The 22,785-nt window shown below is 39.6% G+C and overlaps 2 protein-coding genes across 6 annotated transcripts; both read right to left on the bottom strand.

The window, feature by feature from the left end:
- Positions 1 to 641: 641 nt before the first annotated feature.
- LOC114322038 (RING-H2 finger protein ATL29-like) lies at positions 642 to 1,514 on the bottom strand. Its single transcript, XM_028269302.2, has one exon. It carries the CDS (start codon positions 1,512 to 1,514, stop codon positions 642 to 644), a length of 873 nt encoding a protein of 290 aa, XP_028125103.2.
- Positions 1,515 to 3,067: 1,553 nt separating this feature from the next.
- LOC114322037 (zinc finger CCCH domain-containing protein 12) lies at positions 3,068 to 6,668 on the bottom strand. 5 transcript variants are annotated; one of them, XM_028269301.2, is made up of 5 exons: positions 6,355 to 6,531; positions 5,045 to 6,114; positions 4,652 to 4,688; positions 4,029 to 4,128; positions 3,068 to 3,693 (listed from the first exon to the last, which is right to left on the bottom strand). In XM_028269301.2, exons 2-5 carry the CDS (start codon positions 5,826 to 5,828, stop codon positions 3,622 to 3,624), a joined length of 993 nt encoding a protein of 330 aa, XP_028125102.1. In that variant the 5' UTR covers positions 5,829 to 6,114; positions 6,355 to 6,531; the 3' UTR covers positions 3,068 to 3,621. The 5 variants fall into 5 exon arrangements, with proteins under 5 accessions (XP_028125102.1, XP_028125099.1, XP_082758250.1 ...); XM_028269298.2 differs by lacking the exon at positions 4,652 to 4,688 and having other exon boundaries at positions 4,029 to 4,118; positions 6,355 to 6,529; XM_082902124.1 differs by lacking the exons at positions 4,652 to 4,688; positions 6,355 to 6,531 and adding an exon at positions 6,200 to 6,336 and having other exon boundaries at positions 4,029 to 4,118.
- Between the last annotated feature and the right edge of the window lie 16,117 nt (positions 6,669 to 22,785).

Below are 22,785 nucleotides of genomic sequence, written 5' to 3'. Positions count from 1 at the left end.
TAAAGTTCAATTTACCCATGACAATATGATTATATTAACGCCATGTATGAATGAGCTTCCGGCACACTACAGGATCAGAAAATAGAATAAAAATTAAGGGAAAGATTATATAAATTTGGTATGGAATTTTATAATACATTGTTTTTTAGGTATATTTTATACTTGATTACAATTTTTTATGATTTTTAATTGACTCAAATGCTGTGTAATTATGATTCATTGTGACTGTGAGATCTTTTTCTTTTTTCTTTTTCTTTTTTTGTGGTAATAATTATAACAAATTATAGTATTAATTATGATGGTAATTAGTATGATCTATTATGATTTTTATTTTGATTATAAACAAAGTAATTTTTGGTTATGTCAAAGTTCATTCATTATCAATCATCAACAAACCAAAGGCCAAAAAATATTTCCTCATGCTCATTTGAGCAAGATAAAGTTCATTAAAGCTACATACAAGAAACTAATTAAAAATAGCACATTAATATACAGATTTGAAAATGTCCAGTGCTCTGCAAAATCACCTATTCTATCTTCCTATCCTAACATTATGTTGTGTTCATATGAATATGAAACAATGACAGTCTTTTTATGGCTACCCATTATCATCAAATAATAGGCGGAAAAAAAAAATGGACTCATACTCGGTTGACATCTCCGCCTGAAAAATCCGAAACCTCGCCAAAACCGCCATAACCGGTGGATGTTTTGCTCTTGAATTCTCCAAATGTGGTGCAACTTCCGGTCCAATTATGTCCCCTTACAAGTTTCACATGCAAATGTTCCGGCAATCTCAATGTAAACCTATCTTCCCAAGTTCTAGCCCTAACTATCGAATGCCCGGTTGAATGTGACCTTGGAAATTTCTCCACCTCATTTTGTCCGTCGCTTTTTTCGAATTCCACCGTGCTAGGCGCAACTACCCCCTCCTCTCCCATGCCATGTCTGTCATTGTCATCGTCATCTTTGACCGTAATGCCAAAACCGTCTTCCACTTCCAATGCCTCGTTTTCATTGATTTCATGCATGGCGGTATGCACCGGTGACTTTTCAGGCGATTTCTCAGTTCCGTCGAGGTTCCGCCGGCACACCGGGCACGTGTTGTGAGATGCGAGCCATAGATCGATGCACTCTTGGTGGAACACGTGGCAACATGCTGTCAAAAGCCGAAGTATGTCATCGTCTGCAAACTCTGACAAGCAAATGGCACATTCTAGCCCGTATTTTTCTTTTCTAAGATCTTTGACGCTTGCATAAGTGAACGTTGGAAAAGTCTGTATTATCGAGCTATCCAAGCCTTGGCCTCCATTAGGGCACGCCGGGCCCACCGGTGTCCCCGTGGGGCTATGATTGATATACCACGAGTAAAGCAAGTTTTCCATGAAACACCTGCAAAAATACACGGAGAAAAAGCCCACGAAGAAGAACACGAGTAGGATGATGGTGAGGATAATGGTCACCGGCGGGGAGGTGTATGATTGCGGCGTGCTTTCGACTGTGCTTGTCGTCATCGCCGGAATAAGAATGAAGAAAGTTGATTGGTTGGCCGGAAATCTGATAATCCGGCCTGGGATCTTTTTGCTTAGAGATGTGACCAAAATGAACCTGAACAACTTGAGGGGGAAAAGAATGTATGGTTTTGGGTGATTAGATTTATCTGGGTGTTTGGGGTGAGACAATAAAGGAGGGTTTACAAGTCAAAGGGCATAAATGTAAATGGCGTCCTAATTTGGGAGAGTTAGGTGGACATGTTGGTTTTGTATCAGTGGCTAGAACCATAGGCATTGAACGAGTCCTTATGAGAAGGACTAGGGGTTTTGTCTGGAGAAAAACCAAATTGAAAATAACTGACAAATAATTTCACACTCTTCTCTATTGTTTTGCAACCACAAACAATCTTTGTATTTTTTATTTAAATTGGAGCAGAAACCAAATGAGAAAAAGAACAAGCAGAAAAAAAAAAGAAAAAAGAATAATAATCTCATCCCACTCCGCAGCGAAAATCTTTAGAGGGAGAGAGCAGATCTTCAAGTTTTGGCCCAGGATAGAAGCACCAACTGGAAAAGTGAGGCCTGTGGTCCTAAAAATTGAAGAAAAGAAAATGAAGATATCCCGAGCCTTCGTGATCAGCATTAATAAGCTGATGAAGAGAGGAATTTCAAAATTTTGAAGAAGCAGCAGAATATTCATCCTTGCATAAGCTATGAATACATTTATAGCATTAGGCTTCTCTGAGGACTAACAGCAGCGACGGAGGAAGAATTTCATTTTTCTAGGGTGAAGACATTATTATTATTATTTTATCAATTGATATAAATTATCATATTTCAATTCAAAAATGAAACCCGGTCATTTATCAAAGTTATGTATTTCTTTGTTCTCTGCACAAGTCATACTAAAACATTTATCAAAGTGAAACTCGACATTGCTTCAAATTCTGAAAGTCTTTAATGATTGATTCTGTAGTAATTTTTTGAATAACATCCTATTTAATTTACACAAGCAAATTATTCATGAGAATCATCCTCCGTCATGTTAGTAACCCTAATTTGATAATTTTTTATTAACAAAAACGACCACTCTGTGTGGCAATATTATATACAGAAAAGTGGATAACGTTAACCTATGGAATTTATATACAAAAAAAAAAATCATACAAAATAATAAACAAGACGAGCCTTCCCAACAAAAAGAGGATCGATGGGTAAATAACTCTGCAATATACAAAGCCTCCGTTTGGGAAGTGGGTTGACTTTTTGACTTTTTGGCCTTTTTGGCTATTTTAGCCTGGGCTAAAAAGCTTGGTTTGGGAAGGACTTTTTGGCTTTTTGATTTTTTGGCTTTTTTTTGTGAGAGAAGAGTGTAATGATTATGGATTGGATGTGATGTTTTGTTTGTTGTGGCTAAAATAGCCTGTTTTGTCTTTTGTGACTATTTTAGCCCCAACCCACTTGCCAAACACCACCAAAATTCCTTTTGGAGGGTAAATGGCATATCTCTTAATTCCAAACCAAATGCTTCCCAATAAAAATAAGAATACAAACAATGATTTAAGAGGTACATGTTGTCAATTGATACAACATTTTATAGATAAGAAACAACATCTGACTCATACATGTGATGACAAAAAGACTACAAAAGTTCTACAAACTTTTCAAAACATGAAAATAGATAGCTTGACAATTTATGCATGTGCTTAAAACTCTACAAGCCAACATGTTGCCGAAAAAACTTCAAAAGAACAGAAAAAATTAATCTCCCCTTAAATCTGAAAGCTAGAGAGCAAGAGAAGCACCTATCTATGAAAGAGCTGATTCGTTTTTTCTTTTGTGGAAAACTTCTTTCATGCAAATGTATAACAAGTTCTCTCTGATGGTCTTCAATATATGCCGATGAGGAATTTCAAATTCTATTCGACGTCATCGATCCAGTCACCATATATTCTACTAATTTTGTCCGGACCTTTCCATTTCTGGTGAGCTCTCTGCCCCGTCCTCTGGATTACATTGGACAACCGCTGTGATGGGACTCCAACATGGTAACCATCTGAATGAGGAACTGAAGTGACAGACACAACCACAGTATCGGCTGGAGTTTTTGAAGGCACTGAACCCTGCTTTATGTCCGGAGGAGCAGAGGAAGAATCCCTAGCATCTCCCTCCATAAGCCCCCCACCATAACGATGCAATTCTGAAACAGAAATACTAATTTCAGTTTTCATCACTAAAATTAATAACAAAATTCGTATGCCATATCTTGATTTTCATTGCATGTGCAATCAAGTTTGGAAAGGAACAGCCGATTCATAGTTTAAGGGGGGGAAAACCGAGACAGTTAATTAGGCAAGCTATAAACCTATAAAATTTATGACCCTTACACATTAACAAGAGGAGGTTTTTTATTGTTCCTTTTTAATTGCAAGTATAAGGAAATAAAAAGGGGAGCTAGTTCAAGAAGCTCCAGCTATTGGAGTTGGGGGGGGGGGGGGGGGGGGGGGAGAGGGGTTCCAATGTATGCAGCCTTACCCTCGGGTGCGAAGAGGCTGTTGCCGTGTTTTGACCCGTGATGCTTAGTTTGCAGTAGATCAATTTTACCGTTGCACCAAGGCCCACCCCCTGACAAGTACTAAGGAAATGGCATTAACTTCATTCTGGTTTTTAAACAGCAATAAGCAACTGAACGATAAAGTTTGTTACATAGACTCTTCTTTATTTGTAAAGTACCCACGTCGGTGGGATATGTGTCCAGCATGTCTAGCTGGACATGCACTCATTAAGTATGCCTATATAGTCAAGTTTATTATATAAATACGCATAAGATTCACTTACTACAAATTTAGTATCACTTAAAGGTTTTTTTTTTATTATTTTTAAAACAGAAAGTATCATTTATACGTTGTAAAAAAGGAAATTGGTAGTTTTGGAAGCAATGTGCTTCTTGTAAATCCAAAAAAAAAAAGTTAAATAGTTATATTCTCCTTTTTTTGAGGTGATATGTGACGTTGGATTCTTTTTTTCCTTCGGGAGAGCAGGGGCGTGATGTCACCAGGCTACATACTGGGGGACAGCCTTTCATGTCCACAAAATTCTCTACACAACATGAAAGCAAGATTTGACCTAGGTCTTTAGTATCACTACAATGATATTACCTCAGCTGGTCTACTGATGAGACAAATTCTTCAAATCCTAAATACAGGATGCAGTTATATCAGTAGGGTATATGCTTCTGCTTCATAAAATGAATGCTTTTCACGTGTGCGGAATTGTGCATGTTATCAGCTACGTATAAAAGAAGCATGAAAAGCATTATTTCCAATAAAAGAATCAGATCATCCAATGCCACTTGTGTCTTCAAATATTTGGCATTCAACATGATTAACATAGCACTAAGTGATTGAAATGAAACAATAGCATGATAGACATTAAAATAATTATTTCCAATATATATTCACCATGCGATGCAACGCAAAGTCTCTTCTTTCTTGAATTTCGATAATATTTACTTGGAATAGAGATTGAAAAGTTAGTGTATGAAATCATACCTTGAGCCCCATGAGCAAAATGGCACTTGTTTCCAAATGGGCAATACCCTGTCATCTCCCACTTGTTACAAATCCTAGTTTTCCAATTGGATGGCTTCACGTTTGATCCACTCGAATTGCCTGAATTGCCCCCATTGCCACCATATCCCCCACCACTCCCAGGACCCAAACTTATGGCCACACTCTCTCTCGCTTTTGACTGCTCATCATGAAGAAAAGTACAATTATCACCATATGGACAGCCCTCCTCGGTATAGAACTTCTTGCAATGTCGCCCTTTATACGACCTCTGACTATCCCCAGTAAAACCAGTGGACCCAAGTGAGGGAATTTGGAATTCCTCCCTTGGCTCCGGTGATACACCTCGTTCCTCCTCATGGGCCGCCACGATCTCTTGCCAATTGGGAGGTGGTCTTCGAAGCTCTTCAATACTATGTGCAAAATTGCAGTTTGTGATATACGGGCAAGTCCCTGCTCGGAATTTGCAGCATAGTTTGGTTTTGAAAAACATCTTTCCAATTGCCTTTGACCGACTATCACCCGATTGGGAGTTTCTTGATTTCTTATTTGGCGGTTCACTTCCAGACCGAGTTTCGTAATTTGAATTAGAATTAGTGTCAACAGAAGCTTCTCTATTCCAAGCCCCATAATCATCTTCAGTTGCCCAAACCGCCTGGTCAACCAACCCCGAATCCCAATTCTCATCACCACCGTCGCTCTGGGGTCCAGTAAATACCGGAACAACATTTCCACCAGAAAACTCAGTGTCCCGATGGTAATCCATTACCAGTACAATTACAACCCAGAAGCCAATATTATATTTTCAATGGTAGAAAGATACAAAACCGTAATTCAGTAGTAGCTCAAACAAGTCAAATCCACAAAACCCACATCACTTGTTAAGCTCATAACCTAACCCTAACCCTAATTCTTAATTTAAGAGAATACCAAACAAAACCCAAACCCAGATCACCTTGACTTTGATCAAAACTGTCGAATTCTATCAAATCACGAACTGGGTACTCCATTAAATCATCAATTATGCAATAAACTGCTTCAACTTTCGAAATCTGCAGTGAATAAAAAAAAAAAATCAATCTTTTCAAGCAACAACAAGAAGAGCAAGAAGAAGAAAAACAGAGTGCGAAATACTACAACTAGATGAAGAAAGGTAAGCTGAGAAAATCTGGTGACGTATTTGGGTTTAGATCTACAAAAATTCAAACTAGATTGAAGAAACAAGCAAGTAATTAATGAAAAGATAGAAATTTCCAAAACAAACAGAGGAGAAAAGAGGTTTAGAGACTTACATGGATTTACAAGACTTGATTTTTAGAGATAGATTTGGTAAATCAATAAAGGAATCATCAGTGGAAGCATGGGCATATACCCACTTGCTATATTTATTTTTTTAGATATTTGTTTCTATCAAAAGAGTTAAGCTTAGCTCTGTAATCAATGAAGCCTTGAGAAAAATGGCGAGGCAGTTCAGTCTCTTTTAATTGGTAGTTTTGTCATTTTCATGCCCAAGAAGATTTGCTGTGTACCCTTCGGTGGAGGAGGAATTTACAAGTGATTATGTGTCGCAAAATTACTGGTAGCTTAGCTAGCTCCAACGTACGTTAGTTTTTTGTTGGAAATTTTTAAGACACATTTGATCTGCGTTGTACTTACTGTTTGGGATTAATTTTGGGTAGGTTTTCAGTTTTTGATTATTTTAAAATAAAATAAAAAATTAAATGTGTTTGTAAAGTTATTAAAAAATTGTTTTTTTTAGGGCAAATTACATATACACCCCTCCAAGTTTGGCAAAATTACAGATACCCCCTGAGGTTTGAGAAATTACGAATTCCCCCCTGAATGCTATATTTGCATAAGAAATTAGGGGGTAATTTGTTATGAAATATAAACCTCAGGGGGTAAATTGTTATGAAAATACAAACCTCAGGGGGCGGGATGTAATTTCTGAAATCTCAGGGGGTATCTGTAATTTAACCAAACCTGGAGGGGTGTATATGTAATTTGCCCTTTTTTTTACTAACCCCAAAAAAAAATTGTTTTTTTTTTACAAAAATAGCATTAGTAGGTTAATAAAATTAGATTACAATTAAAAGGGTTCATCACTGGTCCACCCGTTCAAACTCGTGATCTCTCTCACCACACACTGAAAGTGTAACTATTAGACCATTGAGCTAAACCCCAATGTCTCTTAAAAAAGCTAGAGAAATTTAGTAAAAACCCCTCTATTGGACCCTTATTTAGTGAAAAGAATTAACCCAAATTATTTTGTTTTATCTCCTAAGGAGGAGGTACATAATTGATTAAGGACAAAATAAAATATCTTTTTTTTATTGGATAATATTGCTAGAGTAATATGCTACTGCCAAACAAAGTAACATGTTACTATTTGCATCAATTTCGATAGTAATATTATTTGTTTTTAAAGAATTTCATAGTCAACATGGATCTTATTTAATAGATATTGATAAGAGAATTTTAAAAATACTAATTTTATTAAAAAAACGATATCTAAATTAAAAATTATATTATTTTAAGATTTAATATTTTGGTAATAATAGTTGAGAAGAGAATTTGTGCCGAACAAATGGGTTGACCTAAATTCCATGTGGACCTTTGACCGTGCAACAAAGTTAACATGAAATAGGCGTTGGGCCAAGCAAAATAAGCTTGGACTGTGCCCCGAGATAAGCCCATACGTCAGACATAGACCGGGGCAAAGGATCTTGACCGAGCTAAGTATGCGCAGTGGAAAATGGCTAGGCTAAGATGACAAAGGCAACCCTTGACCTAGCTAAGAATCTTAGTCAAGGAAAAGGACTGTGCAGAGTTCGTCCGAACAATGAGTAAATGATGCTTAACCGAGCAAAATACAGTGGACCGTGCTAGTAAAATTCTTCGGGAGCCAACTGGCCAAAGCTAGTTCAAACATGAAGTGACCTAGGCTTAATTGGTTGAAATTAGTCCGGTTGAAGATAGCTCGGCAATCGTATACTACATGACCCAATTAGAATGCGATGAAGAAAATCTGCCAATAATACTGTTTGATTATTTTGCTGATACTGTTTGACAGTATTGACGCGTACACGTGTAAGGAAATGAGAGGGCAGTACATCCACACGTCCAGTAGAAGACGAGCGAGGTAATGCGCGCAAAATCTTAGAAGGCAACGGAGCAGTCTATAACAAACGCACTACTTCACCAAGCAAAAGGTCTGCAATCTCTTACATTGAGCTATCTTTATCTCATTTCTTCTTTCTAAGGAGTGCTAGCTTGACCGTCGAAGGAGTTTTCCAACAATATACCCGCCGGATAGCTCACTGTTGCTGTGTTTCCAAGCTGTATAACGTTGTTCGGAGTAACACAGAGCTTGGTCGCAAGGAGTACAGAAGTAGAGAATATTTACTTCCCATACAGTGGTATATGTTGGATTTTTCAAGAACAACTTTTTGTGCTTGTCTCTAATGCATTAAAATTTTATTATAAGAGGGTTTTAACCAAATCCCCCCAAAAACTACTTTCTGTGATTAAAAAAATTTATGGATAAATCATACTTTCTTGAAATTTAAAAAAAGAAATATAGTGTAACCAACAATTTTGACACAGTTACACTATCTTTCCTTTTAGTAAGGTTTATTGAACCGAAACTAATGCAGACGTTGTTAAAATACAAAAACAAACAACATAAAGTATATATTTTTTTTGTAAAATAGATAACAATATCATTTTTTTATTCATACAACTAATAAATTATTAATGAAAATAAGACTAAATTTATATAAATTAAAATAATAAGAAAATTTAATATAATTATGTCAAAAATATATAATTTATTATATTTTTTCTAAAATTCAAGAGAGATCAATCCAAAATTCATTTAAATATTTGATTTTTTTAACGGATGACAAACAAATTTTCTAACTTGTTTAGCCAAAATACTATCTTATATAGCATATTCTAAAACATTGATATGTGCTCCTTTTGGAAATTTTTGAATTGACATTAAGAATATAAAATAAGATAATAAAATAAAAGGATATGATTTAAATACAAAATTAACAAGTTATGATAGACTGGACTAGAAATATAAAATAGTAGTATATGATTGGAATGCAAAATTAGCTTAGGCTTGGTTTGGGAAGTGGGTTGGCTTTTTGGCTTTTTGGCTTTTTTGACTATTTTAGCCTGGGCTAAAAAGCTTGGTTTGGGAAGGACTTTTTGGCTTTTTGGCTTTTCTGACTTTTTTTGTGAGAGAAGAATGTAATGATTATGGGTTGGATGTGATGTTTTGTTTGTTATGGCTAAAATAGCCTATTTTGTTTTTTGTGGCTAAAATAGCCAAAAAAGCCTGAAAACTAACTTGCCAAACAGAGGCTTAGTTATGTTTGACTTGACTAGTTTTCAATTCACTTGGCTCATTATATAAAGCCTACCAATATATATATATATATATATATATATATATATATATATATTTTGAAACATTTGTAACATGCACACTAATCTACATTATGATAACATGCTTTGATATGAATCAGACACAAAATTAACGAATTAAGATTGTTTAATTTTCCAAAACAATTTAATCGTTAGATCAATTAATCCATTATATAAAGCTCACCAAAAAAATCTTTTTTATTTTTATAGACCACAATACAAATTTTAGTAAAATATGTCTCACCTTATTATTATTTAGCTTAAGGCTTCAAAAAATGTATTTCTTAATTCTCTATGTAATAGAAGATCATGTGATATCTAAAAAATAAGAAGTGAACATGTACTCCCCTATTATTGAAATTATGCATCACGTGCCTTGTAGACAAAACTTATTAAATAATTTTTTCTTACACAATGTTACATACATAAAATTTATACACATAATGTTTATATGGTCTAAATTCATTTAAAATATGAATTCTACTATACAAAAGTATAACATATTATCTTTTGAGAAAATTAGTAAAACATCTCTCTCCAACTTTGTATAGTAGGAGAGATCTAAAATATATTTTTTTATTAGCTAAGGTCCCTCAACATTTTCACAGAGAAAATTTAACTCTAAGAAATTTTACTGAACTTGGAAAAATTTCAAAATTTCTCTAATATGATCACAGAGAAATTTTGAAATTTCTCTAAACCGGACAAAATTTCTCTGAGTTGAATTTTATCTGTAGAAATATTGAGAGACCTTAACTACTATAAAAATATTATATATCCTTTATCTTATAAAATTTTAATATCAGAAATATTTTTAAAAATTCTCCTAACCTTTTTTGGGTATATTTCTATGCATATATTTTGGTTGTTTCTCCTTAGACTTGTATTGGAAATAATTTTTTTGTTTTTGTTTTTTTTTTATTCTAATCATTCTTTTTTTTCTTTTTTTTTTTTGTAATATTCTCAGGTGGGGCTTGAAACTGTGAATGTGTTGGGCTGGGCTGGGATCATAGCAAACTAAAACCCAGCCCAAGATCCCTTATGGCCCAACCCACATAAACATGGGGCACTTATTTTTCCAAACTTGCTTTGGTTAATGGACTTTAGTTGAGTCCATTCACCTTGCACCCTTTTGGGGCTTAAAAATTTCCCCCTTGTTTTGATAAAAAAATGTTGGATAGAACAAAATTAGTTGTTTCCAATTTAATAAGACTAATTATATGACGCAAATTTTTTTGGTACTAAATTTATTAATTACCCATGTTTCATCAACGTATTAATATAATAAACTTCCTATTTCATTTATTCCATCAATACATGGATAATATGCAAGATATTACATCAAATGATAACTAAATTTCGTATGTAAATTTAAGCCTCACTATTTTGAAGTAATCTAAGGAGATGAAATCAGAAATGTAAAAAGATATTAACTTTGATGTACGATAAAATGAAATAATATTAACAGTTCAAGAAGTAATTATTTAACCCCCCCCCCCAAAAAAAAGATATTAACTTTGTTTAATTCTTGCTCTGATATTTGAAATAGGAAATACTTCAATCAAAGATATTGGAATTAGCACTTTAACCCATAAGTTAGATGAGGAAAGGTGATAATCTTTTTCAATTTCAAGAAAGAGAGAGTTTAGTGAGTTTATGGTGCATACCTTTCTTTTTCACTTTCACTTTCTTATATAGCTATTTAGTGTAAATATTTCTTCTATAATTTCTATCTTTGATCATTACTTAAATGTTAGGATCCAGTTTCCTACTACACCTTCAGAAAAGAACATTCTGAATCCACTTTATTTTTTCAGCATAGGTACATGCCATTTACACCGACAATATTTAGGCCTCGTTTGGGAACAGGCTAATTTAGTAACTTTTTGGCTATTTGGCTAAAAAAGTAGGTAAAAAAACTTATATATTTGGGATGACTTTTTGACTAATTACGAAAAGATGTGCAAAAAGTAGAGAGAAAAGAGAATCTTTGACTTTTTGGTATGGGTTATTGGCTTTTTGGCTAATTTAGTAACTTTTTGGCTAATTGGCTAAAATAGCCTCTTGCCAAACGAGGCCTTAGTCAGCATTTCTATTGGTTGGCGATCGTGTTGCTTGGTATTGAGTTCTCATCAAACTTATTGAGCCTGATTGGATTTGGACTTTATGATGGATGGGTCCTAACATTTTATTTGCCGTTTACTTGAAAAATTACTCGACCCACACATCATCATTTAATTGTTTTTTATCTTTTATCATTTATATATATATATATATATATTATATATATATGTGTGTGTGACATTTAAAAATTATAATTTAGTTTTTGACATGTGATTTTATTATATATTAATAATATTATATTAGAAATATCATTATTATACTGAATTTTTACTCACACGATCCCAAAACAAGAAGGAAAGGATCGATGGCGAATGGAGGAGTGAGGTATTGGATTCTGGGGGATGAATTTGAGTGTCAAGGCACAGCCCATGCCCATATGGCCCTACGAATCCGGATCCTCAACCGCACAACCCTGCAGCCATCCCTGCAGCACCCCCAAAACGACGTCGTTTTGGGGGAAATTTCAATTAAAAAAAAAAAACAGAACAGAAAGAAGAAGAGAGAGACGACGGAGGGGAGATCAAAATCAAACCCAGAAATCAGAGGGGAAGAAGAGAGAGAGGCCCAAAATCAAACCGAAGACTTGGATGATTGGCCATCGGGGTTTGGATGACAGCAGAAGACTTTGGATGTGGTCTATGACAGCTGGGGTTTGGCCATCGGGGTTGTTCTTAAGCTTGCTTAGACCTCTATATCACAAGGACAGAGAATCAGAAAAATAAATCATACGGTGGAGTAATATAAATGGTATGTGTATTTGATCACATGAAAAAACCCAAATTTTTTCTCTCAAATGAAAAAACCCAACTTAGAAGTTTGTTTAATTTCCCATTTCAGTAAAAACCCGCCAAGAAAATAATCAAACAGAGATTGAGAAGTGAGAGAGTAACAAAGTAAACTTCAAATAACAATGAATATTTGATCTCAACTTTTTATGGAAAAACAAAAAAAAAAAAAAACTCAGAAAGGGGGAAGTGGTGGTGGTTTGGAGTTTTCACCGCCAATACCGGTGTGTACGCTCTACCATTTCTGCATTTTCCATATCCATTAATACATTTATTTCAGATTATTTTCATTTGGGTTTTCGTTCTTAGTAGTTGTTAACTTAGATTCAGAGCTCGTGAGATCTGAAAAACAGAGCTATGAACCACAAGGTACTGAAAATGAAGATGTATTTTTGACTTTTTTGTCCATAAGTTGTATAGTTTCAGATTTGAATTTGTGGGGAAAAATATTGTTCCTATAGTTGTTTTGGACATTGATTTCAACTAGGTATTGATATAAAGTGTTTTTGGCTTGTGGGTGGTTGTTGTTTTTGTTAGTTTGGGCATAGATTTCAACTGGGTAATTTTTTTTTCTTCTTCTTCTTCTCACTGATAACTCTCTCTCTCTCTCTCTCCCCCCCTCAAAACACTTAATTGATTATTCCCCTCAACATTTCAGTTCTTTTTTTTTTAAAATTGATATTTTCAATACAGATCTGTGAGTAAATCTGTTAAAAAAATCAGATTTCAAATCTGAACCAATTTCAAATTTGAACCAATTTTTAAGAAATTGGAAACTCTCAACCAATTTCAAATCTGAACCAAAAAAAAAAAAAAAAACAAAACAAAAAACACAGCATCAGAAATTGAAGAAGAGAAAGGGGGGAAGAAGAGCCATGGAAGCTGAAGAAGTGTTCTTCTTCTTGAAGCCCAAAACAAGAAAAAAAGTTAGAAACCTAAATGCATCCTCTGTTCTTCTTCCTTTCATTTTTGTTGATTTGCAGAGAATCCGGATCCTCTGTTTTTTTTTTGGGTCGATGATTTGGCCCCTTCGTCCTCTCTCTCTTATTCTCCCTCTGATTTCTGGGTTTGATTATGATCTCCCCTCCGTCGTCTCTCTCTTTTTTTTTTCTTTTTTTTTTAATTGAAATTTCCCCCAAAACGACGTCGTTTTGGGGGTGCTGCAGGGATGGCTGCAGGGTTGTGCGGCCGGGGATCCGGATTCATGGCCCTACACCCAGATGCATTATTTTTGGTTTCATTGTACAACCATACCGGAAAGCGATTACCGCCGAAAATAACGTTTTGTCAATTTAAAAACAGTCCACCACCCACCCAAAAAGCATATGCGCTACAGGTTTACAGTTTCAGGATTTTTTTTTTTTTTTTTTTATAAATTTTTTATAAGAGTAATATTATAAATCTAAATTTAATTATTTAAAATTATTATTTTGTGATTCAAATTCATTTTACGCATAGATTTTACACTACACAAATTCTATCTTAATTACACAATCTCTTTTAGGATAAATTCGAGATAATTAAGATGGGATATATAAAATTATTCTTTTTTTACTCGAAAGAAATAATTTTAACTGACATGGGTAGGCCCACAAAGGCTATAGCCCACTATGAACAACCCAAGCCTACTACTTAGGGCCCAATACATAATTCAATCAATGAAGCCTAGCACTGCTGAAGCCCTACACAGCAATAAGAGCCAATGGCATCAAGACACATGGCAAGAGAAGGACAAGACACATTAGCAGACAAAGATCTGCAAAGTTATTGCCACGACACGTTGTCATTAATGAGGCCCCTTACAATATTTATTGCGATAACCCCTCTCCGTTGGGACGGCACGCCCTCACCCTGAACACGGTAAGCTACAGCATAGACTTTCGGCCAAGGTGATAGGTCGGAAGGGACAACGAAATGATTACCAGAGGATATAAGCAGACGTCAAAGACGGGAAAAAAGTTAAGTTTTTCTATCTTTACTCCATCTCTGCACTCCACTTCTCTCTCTCTAACTTGCTCATCGGAGGGTTCGCTGGGGAACTCCCAATTCCCCGTTGAACTCTTGTGCAGGTCTTCAGGTGGGCTTGGTCATTCGGACATAGGCTTAAGGAGCGTGGATCAGTCCGACCTGTTCTATCATCAGTTAAACTGTATCATCAATTGTCGTCGAAGGCCCTTTCCCGATAACCCTTTCTTACCACCTGCGAAGGTGGATGGTCACAACTAGATCCATGGCATCCCACCACAATGTTCCCGATCACCAAACCGACCCTCCCAACCCAAACCACCTGCCACAGTACTTTACCAAGCTCACCAGCAGCATTAACCGCTTGGCCGAGCAGAACCAAGCTTTGATGAATGCCCTACTCCAAAGAAACCCTCCTATACCACCTCCAGATATTCCGCCAAACCAGGAACGAGCCCCGACCCACACTATTCAGCAGTCCCATCCGCACAACTTGGAGGGTTTGCGACCACCTCTTCTAGATATAAACCTACCCCCTGGGTCCCACATTAGTCGGTCCAGGCACCCACCCCTGAGGGAGAGGCCAGCAGCGTCTAACCCCCGTTCCCTTCTGGTGGTAACAACGTCCCTTACTAAGATGCAGAACTCCGAGCCATAAAGCTCCAGCTCTAAGGAGTCATGCAAAACATACAGCACAGACCATCTACCACAGCCAACTCACCATTTGTTGCTTCCATCCGGGACAAACCTCTACCCCCCAAGTTCAAAATGCCTACCATCGACTCTTTTGACGGTACGACGGACCTAGTCGACCACCTGGAGACCTACAGAACCCCCATGATCCTCCATGCATTCCCTGACGAAATCATGTGTCGGGCTTTCCCCGCGACACTCGAGGGGTTAGCTCGACTTTGGTTTAGTCAATTGCCAGCGGAGTCTGTCTCCACTTTCCAGCACCTCAGTGACTCCTTCCTCAGCCACTTCATTGGAGCTCAGCGCCAGCGACGTCCGGCGACCCAACTCCTCAACATCCGTCAGACCGAGGGGGAATCGTTGCGCAGTTTCGTTGCCTGTTTCAACACCGAAGCCTTGCAGGTAGAGGAAAACGACGACAAGGTCATCCTTACAACTTTCATGGCCGGTCTACGGTCATCTGACTTCCTTTTCTCCCTCTCAAAAAATCCCCCGACCTCCATGGTAACCCTACTCTCCAAAGCCTAAAAATACATGAACGCAGAAGATTCCCTAGCCGCTCGCCAAGACCCTCCTGCCAAAAACCCCACCACCAGAGAGAAGAGAAAGGATTCAGAAAACAGAAACACCCAATACAATAACCAAACACTCCATTATACCAACCGATCCCCCCAAGCCGACCGGTCGGCAACAGCCTGACCGCCCGGCCGGCACTAGCCCGACCGCCCGGGCGGTTCGAGCGGTACACACCCCTCAATTCACCCATGGAACAAGTCCTCAATCAGATCCAGCGTGACTATCCCCTAAAATGGCCCCAACCATCACGAACTCCTTCCAATCAGAAAGACCAGTCCAAATACTGCCGTTTTCACCAGGGCCACGACCATAATACCGAGGAGTGTGTTAACCTCAATGATCAGGTCGAAGGCTTGATTCGTCAAGGTCGTCTCAGTCGGTTCACGGAAGCTCGCCCTCAGCAGAGACAACAGACTGAACCCATCAGAAACAACTGCCGGGGGACACCTCCCCGACAACCAACACAACCTAACTAAGGTCATGATCGCTCTCCATAGCAACCTCGGGCACAAGGTCACCCCGCCCCACCTATTGGAGAAATCAGAGTTATTTCCGGCAGATTTGCTTGTGGAGGACTATCCTGCTCGGCTCAGCAGGCAGAACTCAGAAAGATAAGGCAGGTCTCAAACAAAGAAGTTGCCACTCTGGACCGACCCTCCAAATAGCCCAGGCAGTGGACCGAGCCCATTACCTTTAAGGACGCCGACTGCACAGGCGTCCGTTACCCTCATGACGACCCTCTCGTCATCTCGACCCTCCTCTCTAACTACAAGGTCAGACGGGTTCTCGTCGACAATGGCAGTTCTTCAGACATCATCTTCCTCAACTGCTTCCGCCAGCTCAAGATCGGGGAAGAAAGTTTGTCTCCCCTCCAAACCGTTTTGGTCGGTTTCACTGGAGACCGGTGACCTCCATCGGCTCCATCGACCTTTCCATGACAATCGGCGAGTACCCGCGACAGACCACAAAGTTGCTCACCTTCCTTGTTGTCGACTGCCCCTGTGCCTACAACATCATCCTTGGCCGCACTGCCCTCAATGCTTTCCAAGCTATTACATCCACCTTCCACCTTGCCATCAAGTTCCCCACCGATCTTGGGGTCGAAACAGTGAGGGGTGAGCAGACCGTGGCTAGAGAATGTTTTGTCGCCTCACTTAAAGAAGTCAAGCTGAAGGAGGCTATGATCATTAAAGGACTTGACGTTAGAGACGAGGACGAGCGGGTTAGGGGGGAACTAGTGGAAGAACTTGTCGAGGTCCTTATTGATCCCACCAACCCAGCAAAAACTGCCAAGATCGGCAGCCAACTTTCCGCCCAGGCTAAGGCCGACCTTACTGCCCTCCTGATTGAACATAACGATGTATTTGTCTAGACCCACTCAGACATGCCGGGTATTGACCCCTCCTTCATAACTTATCGCCTTAGCATTGAGCCCCACTTCTGACCCTTCCGCCAGAAGCAACGTATCTTTCATCCGGAGTGCAATACTCTCATAGCTGCAGAATTAGATAAGCTCCTTGAGGCACAATTCATCAAGAACGTGGACTACCCTAGATGGTTGTCAAACGTGGTCCTGGTCCGTAAGAACAATGACAAATGGCGACTTTGTGTTGACTACTCCAACCTCAACCGAGCTTGCCCCAAAGACAGTTACCCTCTTCCTCGCATAGATCTGCTGGTTGACGCCACGGCCGGTCATCAAATGCTCAGCTTCATGGATGCCTTCTCTGGGTACAACCAAATTCTGATACACCCGTCTGATCGGGAACACACCTCCTTCATTACCGACCGAGGTACCTACCATTACCGTGTGATGCCATTTGGGTTGAAAAATGCTGGGGCTACCTACCAATGGTTGGTCAATGCTGTCTTCCATCACCAGATAGGCCGGAACATGGAAGTATATGTCGACGATATGCTAGTCAAGAGTAAGCTCTCCACAGATCATCTGGCCGACCTGCGAGAGACCTTCGCCACCTTACGAAAGTACCAAACGAAGCTCAGTCCGGAGAAATGTGCCTTCGGTATAGGATCTGGGAAGTTCTTGGATTTCATTGTCAGTCAGCGGGGCATTGAAGCTAACTCTGAAAAGATCAAGGCCTTGAATGAAATGCAGTCTCCTAGAATGGTTAAGGAGGTTCAGAGACTTACTGGCCGAGTTGCCGCCCTCAACCGCTTCATTTCACGTACAAAGGATAAGTGCCTCCCCTTCTTCAAAGTGCTTCGGCAAACTTTTGAGTGGACGACCGAGTCCGAAGAGGCTTTTCAGCAGTTGAAGCAGTGCATGGCCGACCCCTCCTCCTTTCTGAAGCAATCACGGGTGAACCCCTCTTCCTCTATTTAGCCGTATCGAACACCGCAGTCAGTGCAGCTCTTATCAGGAAAGACAGCTCGGTCCAACGGCCAGTCTACTACATTAGTCGGGCTTTTAGGAGAGCGAAACAGAATTACCCATTGTTAGAAAAAATGTCTTTGGCCTTGGTCATCGCCTCTAGACGGCTCCGTCCGTACTTTCAAGCCCATTCCATTGTGGTCCTCACTAACCAACCATTGAAAAAGATAATGCAATAACCAGAGCGTTTTGGTAGACTTATGCAGTGGTCGGTCGAACTCAGCCAGTTTGACATCTTCTACCGGCCTCGGACAGTAGTTAAGGGGCAGGCTGTTACCGATTTCATCCTGGAATTCACTAATCCTACTCCAACCACAGCTCCTCCGCCACCACCACCCCCAACCGAGCTAGAAGACCCCCACTCTTGGACCCTCAATGTCGACGGATTATCCCGTAAAGAAGGCAGCGAGGCTGGTCTTATCCTCACCGCCCTTGAGGGTGGTTATTTCAAGTGTGCTCTCCGCTTCTTGTTCGATGCAAGCAATAATGAGGCCGAGTATGAGGCATTGATAGCAGGTCTCTGCTAGCCAGAGACATTGGTGTCAGTCATATCCAAGTGTTCAACGATTCCCAGCTCATTGTCGGCCAAATCACGGGGGAATTCGATGCCAAGAATGACACAATGCGGGCTTACAGAGACATTGCACTCCCTCTCATTCGCCTCTTTAGTAATTTCCACATCAAGCACATCCCTCAGACAGCAAACTCCAAGGTAGATGAAATGGCTCAGTTGGCTTCGGCAGACCAATCAGACCTCAACCACGGTGTTCGCGTCGAGTACCTGACTCACCCTGTCATTTCTCCAAACGAACAGCAAGTCTACTTTCTTCAAAACGAACCTATTCCCTAGGCTGCTGTAGACGTCCCCGAACGCCCCGGGAGGAACGAGCTCCCGTTCCGTTCGATATTGGGCTCACTACAGCTCAGGACTCTCAAATTGTCACGGTTCTAAGTCTGAACCAAAGAGTCCAAATCCGGCAAATCGTTTTGAGAAAACAAATTTTTGAAAGAAGTGCCAAACATGGACTGCTTTGCCAGATACAGAGTCGCCACCTAAATATTTTATTTTGGAAAATTTAGGAAACCCTAACTCGTTGCCTAAGGCCACGTGTCCGTCATCACCAAAGTTGCCTCGGCTCGGGAACTTGGGTACGATTGGGGAAGGTCACTTCGTGAGTACCCCCGCTCGCCCGACCAAAGATCGGCCTCTACTAACCATGATATCTATTTTTGAAAACATTATGCGTTCTTATTCCGATTATTAGCCTAGATTTACTATGTGATGCGCACAGTATACAAGTATAGACTGGATCGCCTGGATTGGAACAAAACATTTCATGTTTGTTTATTTGAAAATGGTTTGATGGTGCTACTCGCAAGTAGGCTAAAACGTGGATTTGCCACCCTCGGGTGGGCTTAGAAAACATGATTTTGCCACTATCTAGTGGGCTTAAAACACACATTTGATTAATTGTTCCAATTCAAATAACCCAACCTTCACCCACAGGCATTCAGGCAGTTATATCACATAAGCAATTAGCCTCATGGTAGGCATGCTATCCATGGCAGTCACTCACACGCATGCAAGGATGCTAAAGCATAAAACTCACCGAGTACTCCAAGCCAAAAAAGAAACTCATTAGAAATCTATGCATGATCCTAATTATACAGAAATGCCTAATGCAACACATGCAAAATGCAACTATAGCAGGCTCGGCTATTCTAAACATGGCATATGAAATGCTACAACTAACATGTATTCAACTTGGAATTGAAAATACAATGCAGTTAGTATGATGAGCCGAGCCCGGTGCATGCAAAATAGATAAATGATGCAAACATGCTGTCATACTATATGCTAATTGAAATATGCCCTGATCTAACCATCATAAGCTGGTAAATAAAAGGGAGAAAGACGTGGGGTTGGAAGACATACATCACACACACGCACACTTATTACAGTTGTGCCCTCGCGCAGAGGGTCCGAATAAATAGTACAGTCCAAATAATACAGTCTAAATAATACAGTCCGAATATAAACAAATTCCTAATTAATTTACAAATTAACTAAGAAAGCTATAAACTGGCATGCAAGCTAGGGACTGCCTTGACTCTGATGAATGATGCATGTCTGGGTTGCCTTGCGCGAAAATCCACTAGGATGCCCCGATTAGCCTCTGTTTTGTAATTTTTCTTGGAAAGCGCGCCAAGCTCCGGAAGGTTGCTAATTCTTGATTTGCTGCAACAGAGAGCAAGAAAGGGGCATAGCAATGTATTTTCACAAATGTATGCATGTCTCGATCCTCGTGCCACCAATCACGTATATCGATGCATGATGGTCGAGGAGTCAAATTGCACAACTCAATATGGAATGAATGCGCATGAAAACAAAACAAAAACCTAACTCCATCATGGATAATCCGAAGTGTCGGTGACTGGGGAATTGAGAGACGTTCCGTCACTCGAAGTACGAAACGTACCTCGTTTCCCGTGCTCGGGCTAACTCCTATCCCAAGCATAATGCAATATGCATGACATGCATGAAATGCGACTAAGATACAACCTAGCATACACAATGCTATGAAATGGCATACACAATGCACGAGGTAACATGGCATACACAATGCGCTAACAACCTAGCATACACAATGCTATGGAATGAAATGGCATACACAATGCATAATGGACTTACACCAACATGAGTGAGCCCCAGCCACACTCACATAGGAGGCCATAAGATGAAAATGAGACAACTCGAAGTGCGTGCACGCATGCACGCAAACCGAGGACCGAACCTACGGTACGGAATGCCACTCTAACAAGACATGGCAAAACATGGAATATGGCATATGATCATGCAATTTTCAGACGCAAAATGAGATGCAAAACAGCCCCGAATCATGGCAAAATGATACCCGATGCATGGAACGAGTCCCGAAACATGAATTTTGGTGCATGAAATGGCCTATAGCTATGCAATGCATGCATAATTTGAACATGAAGTATGAAGAAAGAAGCTAGGAAGCCCCAAAAAAAGCATGTTTACAGTTTAAAGCATGGCCAAACAGGGAACACAAATGAGGCTAGGTTAGCATACAAAAATGGGGCCAAGAGAGGGGTAATGAAGCAACTCACAAATTCTGGCCCCAAACAGAGAAGGGGCCTTCTACAATATTGAAGAGGGGCCAAAAATATGATTTATTACAGTTTATGAAAAACCCCAAAAACAGATACAAGTATGCTCAAAATGCTATGCAAAATAATGGCACCAAGAGAGCTATAACATGAAGTATAAAAAGGATGTCCCAAACAGCCATAGACCCTTAATGAAACATGAAGAGAGGGTCAAAATAGGGCCATTTTCAGTTCAGACCAAGGTCCAAAAACAGAAGCTCAATAGGCTAATAAATCATGCAAAAATGGGGACCAAAGAGGGGGATAATGACAAGTGGCACATGGAGGTCCCAAACAGTGATGAGTCATTCTTCAATGTTGAAGAAGGGCTCAAAATAAGCCTATCTACAGTTTATATCATGCTCCGAAACAGATTACACATAGGCCAAAAATACTATGCAAGATTATGGCATACAAAGGGGTAATGAAGCAAGTGCAAAATGGGGGTCCCAAACAGGGTAAGACCCTTAATGAAAGATGAAATAGAGCTCAAAAAAATGCCACTTTTAGTTTTGGTCGGAGCTCAAAACAGCAAGAAAAAGGGGCTAAGAAAACTTGCAAAAATGAGCTAGAAAGAGGGAGAAATCAACTCACCCTTGAAGACCAATCCTTTGCTACCTCTTGGACCTATAAAAGCTGCCTCCTAGTCTCTGAGAAGACCTCCAAGCTGCTGGAATGGAAGTGGTAGTGTGGTGCTAGGTGGTGATGAAGAAAAGGGTGTAGGACTTGGTGTTTTGAGGCTTAGAGTAGAGAGAGAGGGAGAATTGATGCAAGGCTCTTAAAAAAAATTTTGTAACCCTAAAATATGAAGGGGAGGGGCTGTATATATAAGCAAAAGGGGTGGAAAAGAGGGGGAAAAAAAGGGGGGGAAAACAAATCAAGTTTCCCCCCAAAATGGCCAAACCCTCGGACATGGGTGTAGTGGGAAACAAAATTCACTTCTAGGATACACTTGGGGAGGGGGGCATGGCCGGCTAGTTTAAAAGGGCAAAAAAGTCATTTCACCAAATAGGTGGCTGGCCAGCTAGATTTTCTGGCCGGCCAGCTACTTTCAGGATAAAAAAAAAGGCTTCCGGGAAGAAAAGTGTCCGGTGGGTGATTGGGAAGTCCAATGGTGGCCATTCAAGTGTCCAAATTGAAGCCCCAGAAGTTATATTTCCAATGGCGCAAACCTTACATTAAAATTCCTCCTGTGGAAAAAGTTATGCCAGTTTCCGTAAAGCCGCGCAGATTTCGGTCCAACTAGAGTGATGCCCTACTTCAATCAACCATATCTCCCCCGTCCGGAATTGAATTTAGGAGATTCTTGAGTGAAAAATGAAGCCCCGGGAGTAAGATTTTCAACGGTGGTGGCCTCATAGTTTGATTCCAAGTATCCAAATGAATAGGCCCGATTCGGCGAGGGCTGCTCGACTTTCTTTTAACAGTTCATGCCCATTTTCTCCCCCGACTGGATTTCTTCCCTCTTCTCTTCTTTTCTTCAACTTCAAACCCCTAAGTAAGGTGTTTTGAAAGATTTTTCAAAGATTTCATCTCTCTTTCATTCATTTCCACTTTGTCCTTGCTCGGTTTACCGA

The sequence above is a fragment of the Camellia sinensis genome, chromosome 13, assembly GCF_055761805.1.
Source record: "Camellia sinensis isolate YWXY chromosome 13, ASM5576180v1, whole genome shotgun sequence".
Classification (NCBI taxonomy): domain Eukaryota; kingdom Viridiplantae; phylum Streptophyta; class Magnoliopsida; order Ericales; family Theaceae; genus Camellia; species Camellia sinensis.
This window is presented reverse-complemented; position numbering and strand designations above follow the sequence as displayed.

Bases quoted from the DNA above. Each gene is read 5' to 3' on its own strand.
- LOC114322037 (XM_028269298.2), bottom strand. From the start codon at position 5,828: ATGGATTACCATCGGGACACTGAGTTTTCTGGTGGAAATGTTGTTCCG. The intron at 4,119-5,044 runs GTATGATTTCAT...AGTACTTGTCAG, and splicing joins TTTTGCTCATGGGGCTCAAG to GGGGTGGGCCTTGGTGCAAC. The intron at 3,694-4,028 runs GTAAGGCTGCAT...TTTCTGTTTCAG, and splicing joins CAGCCTCTTCGCACCCGAGG to AATTGCATCGTTATGGTGGG.
- LOC114322038 (XM_028269302.2), bottom strand. From the start codon at position 1,514: ATGACGACAAGCACAGTCGAAAGCACGCCGCAATCATACACCTCCCCG.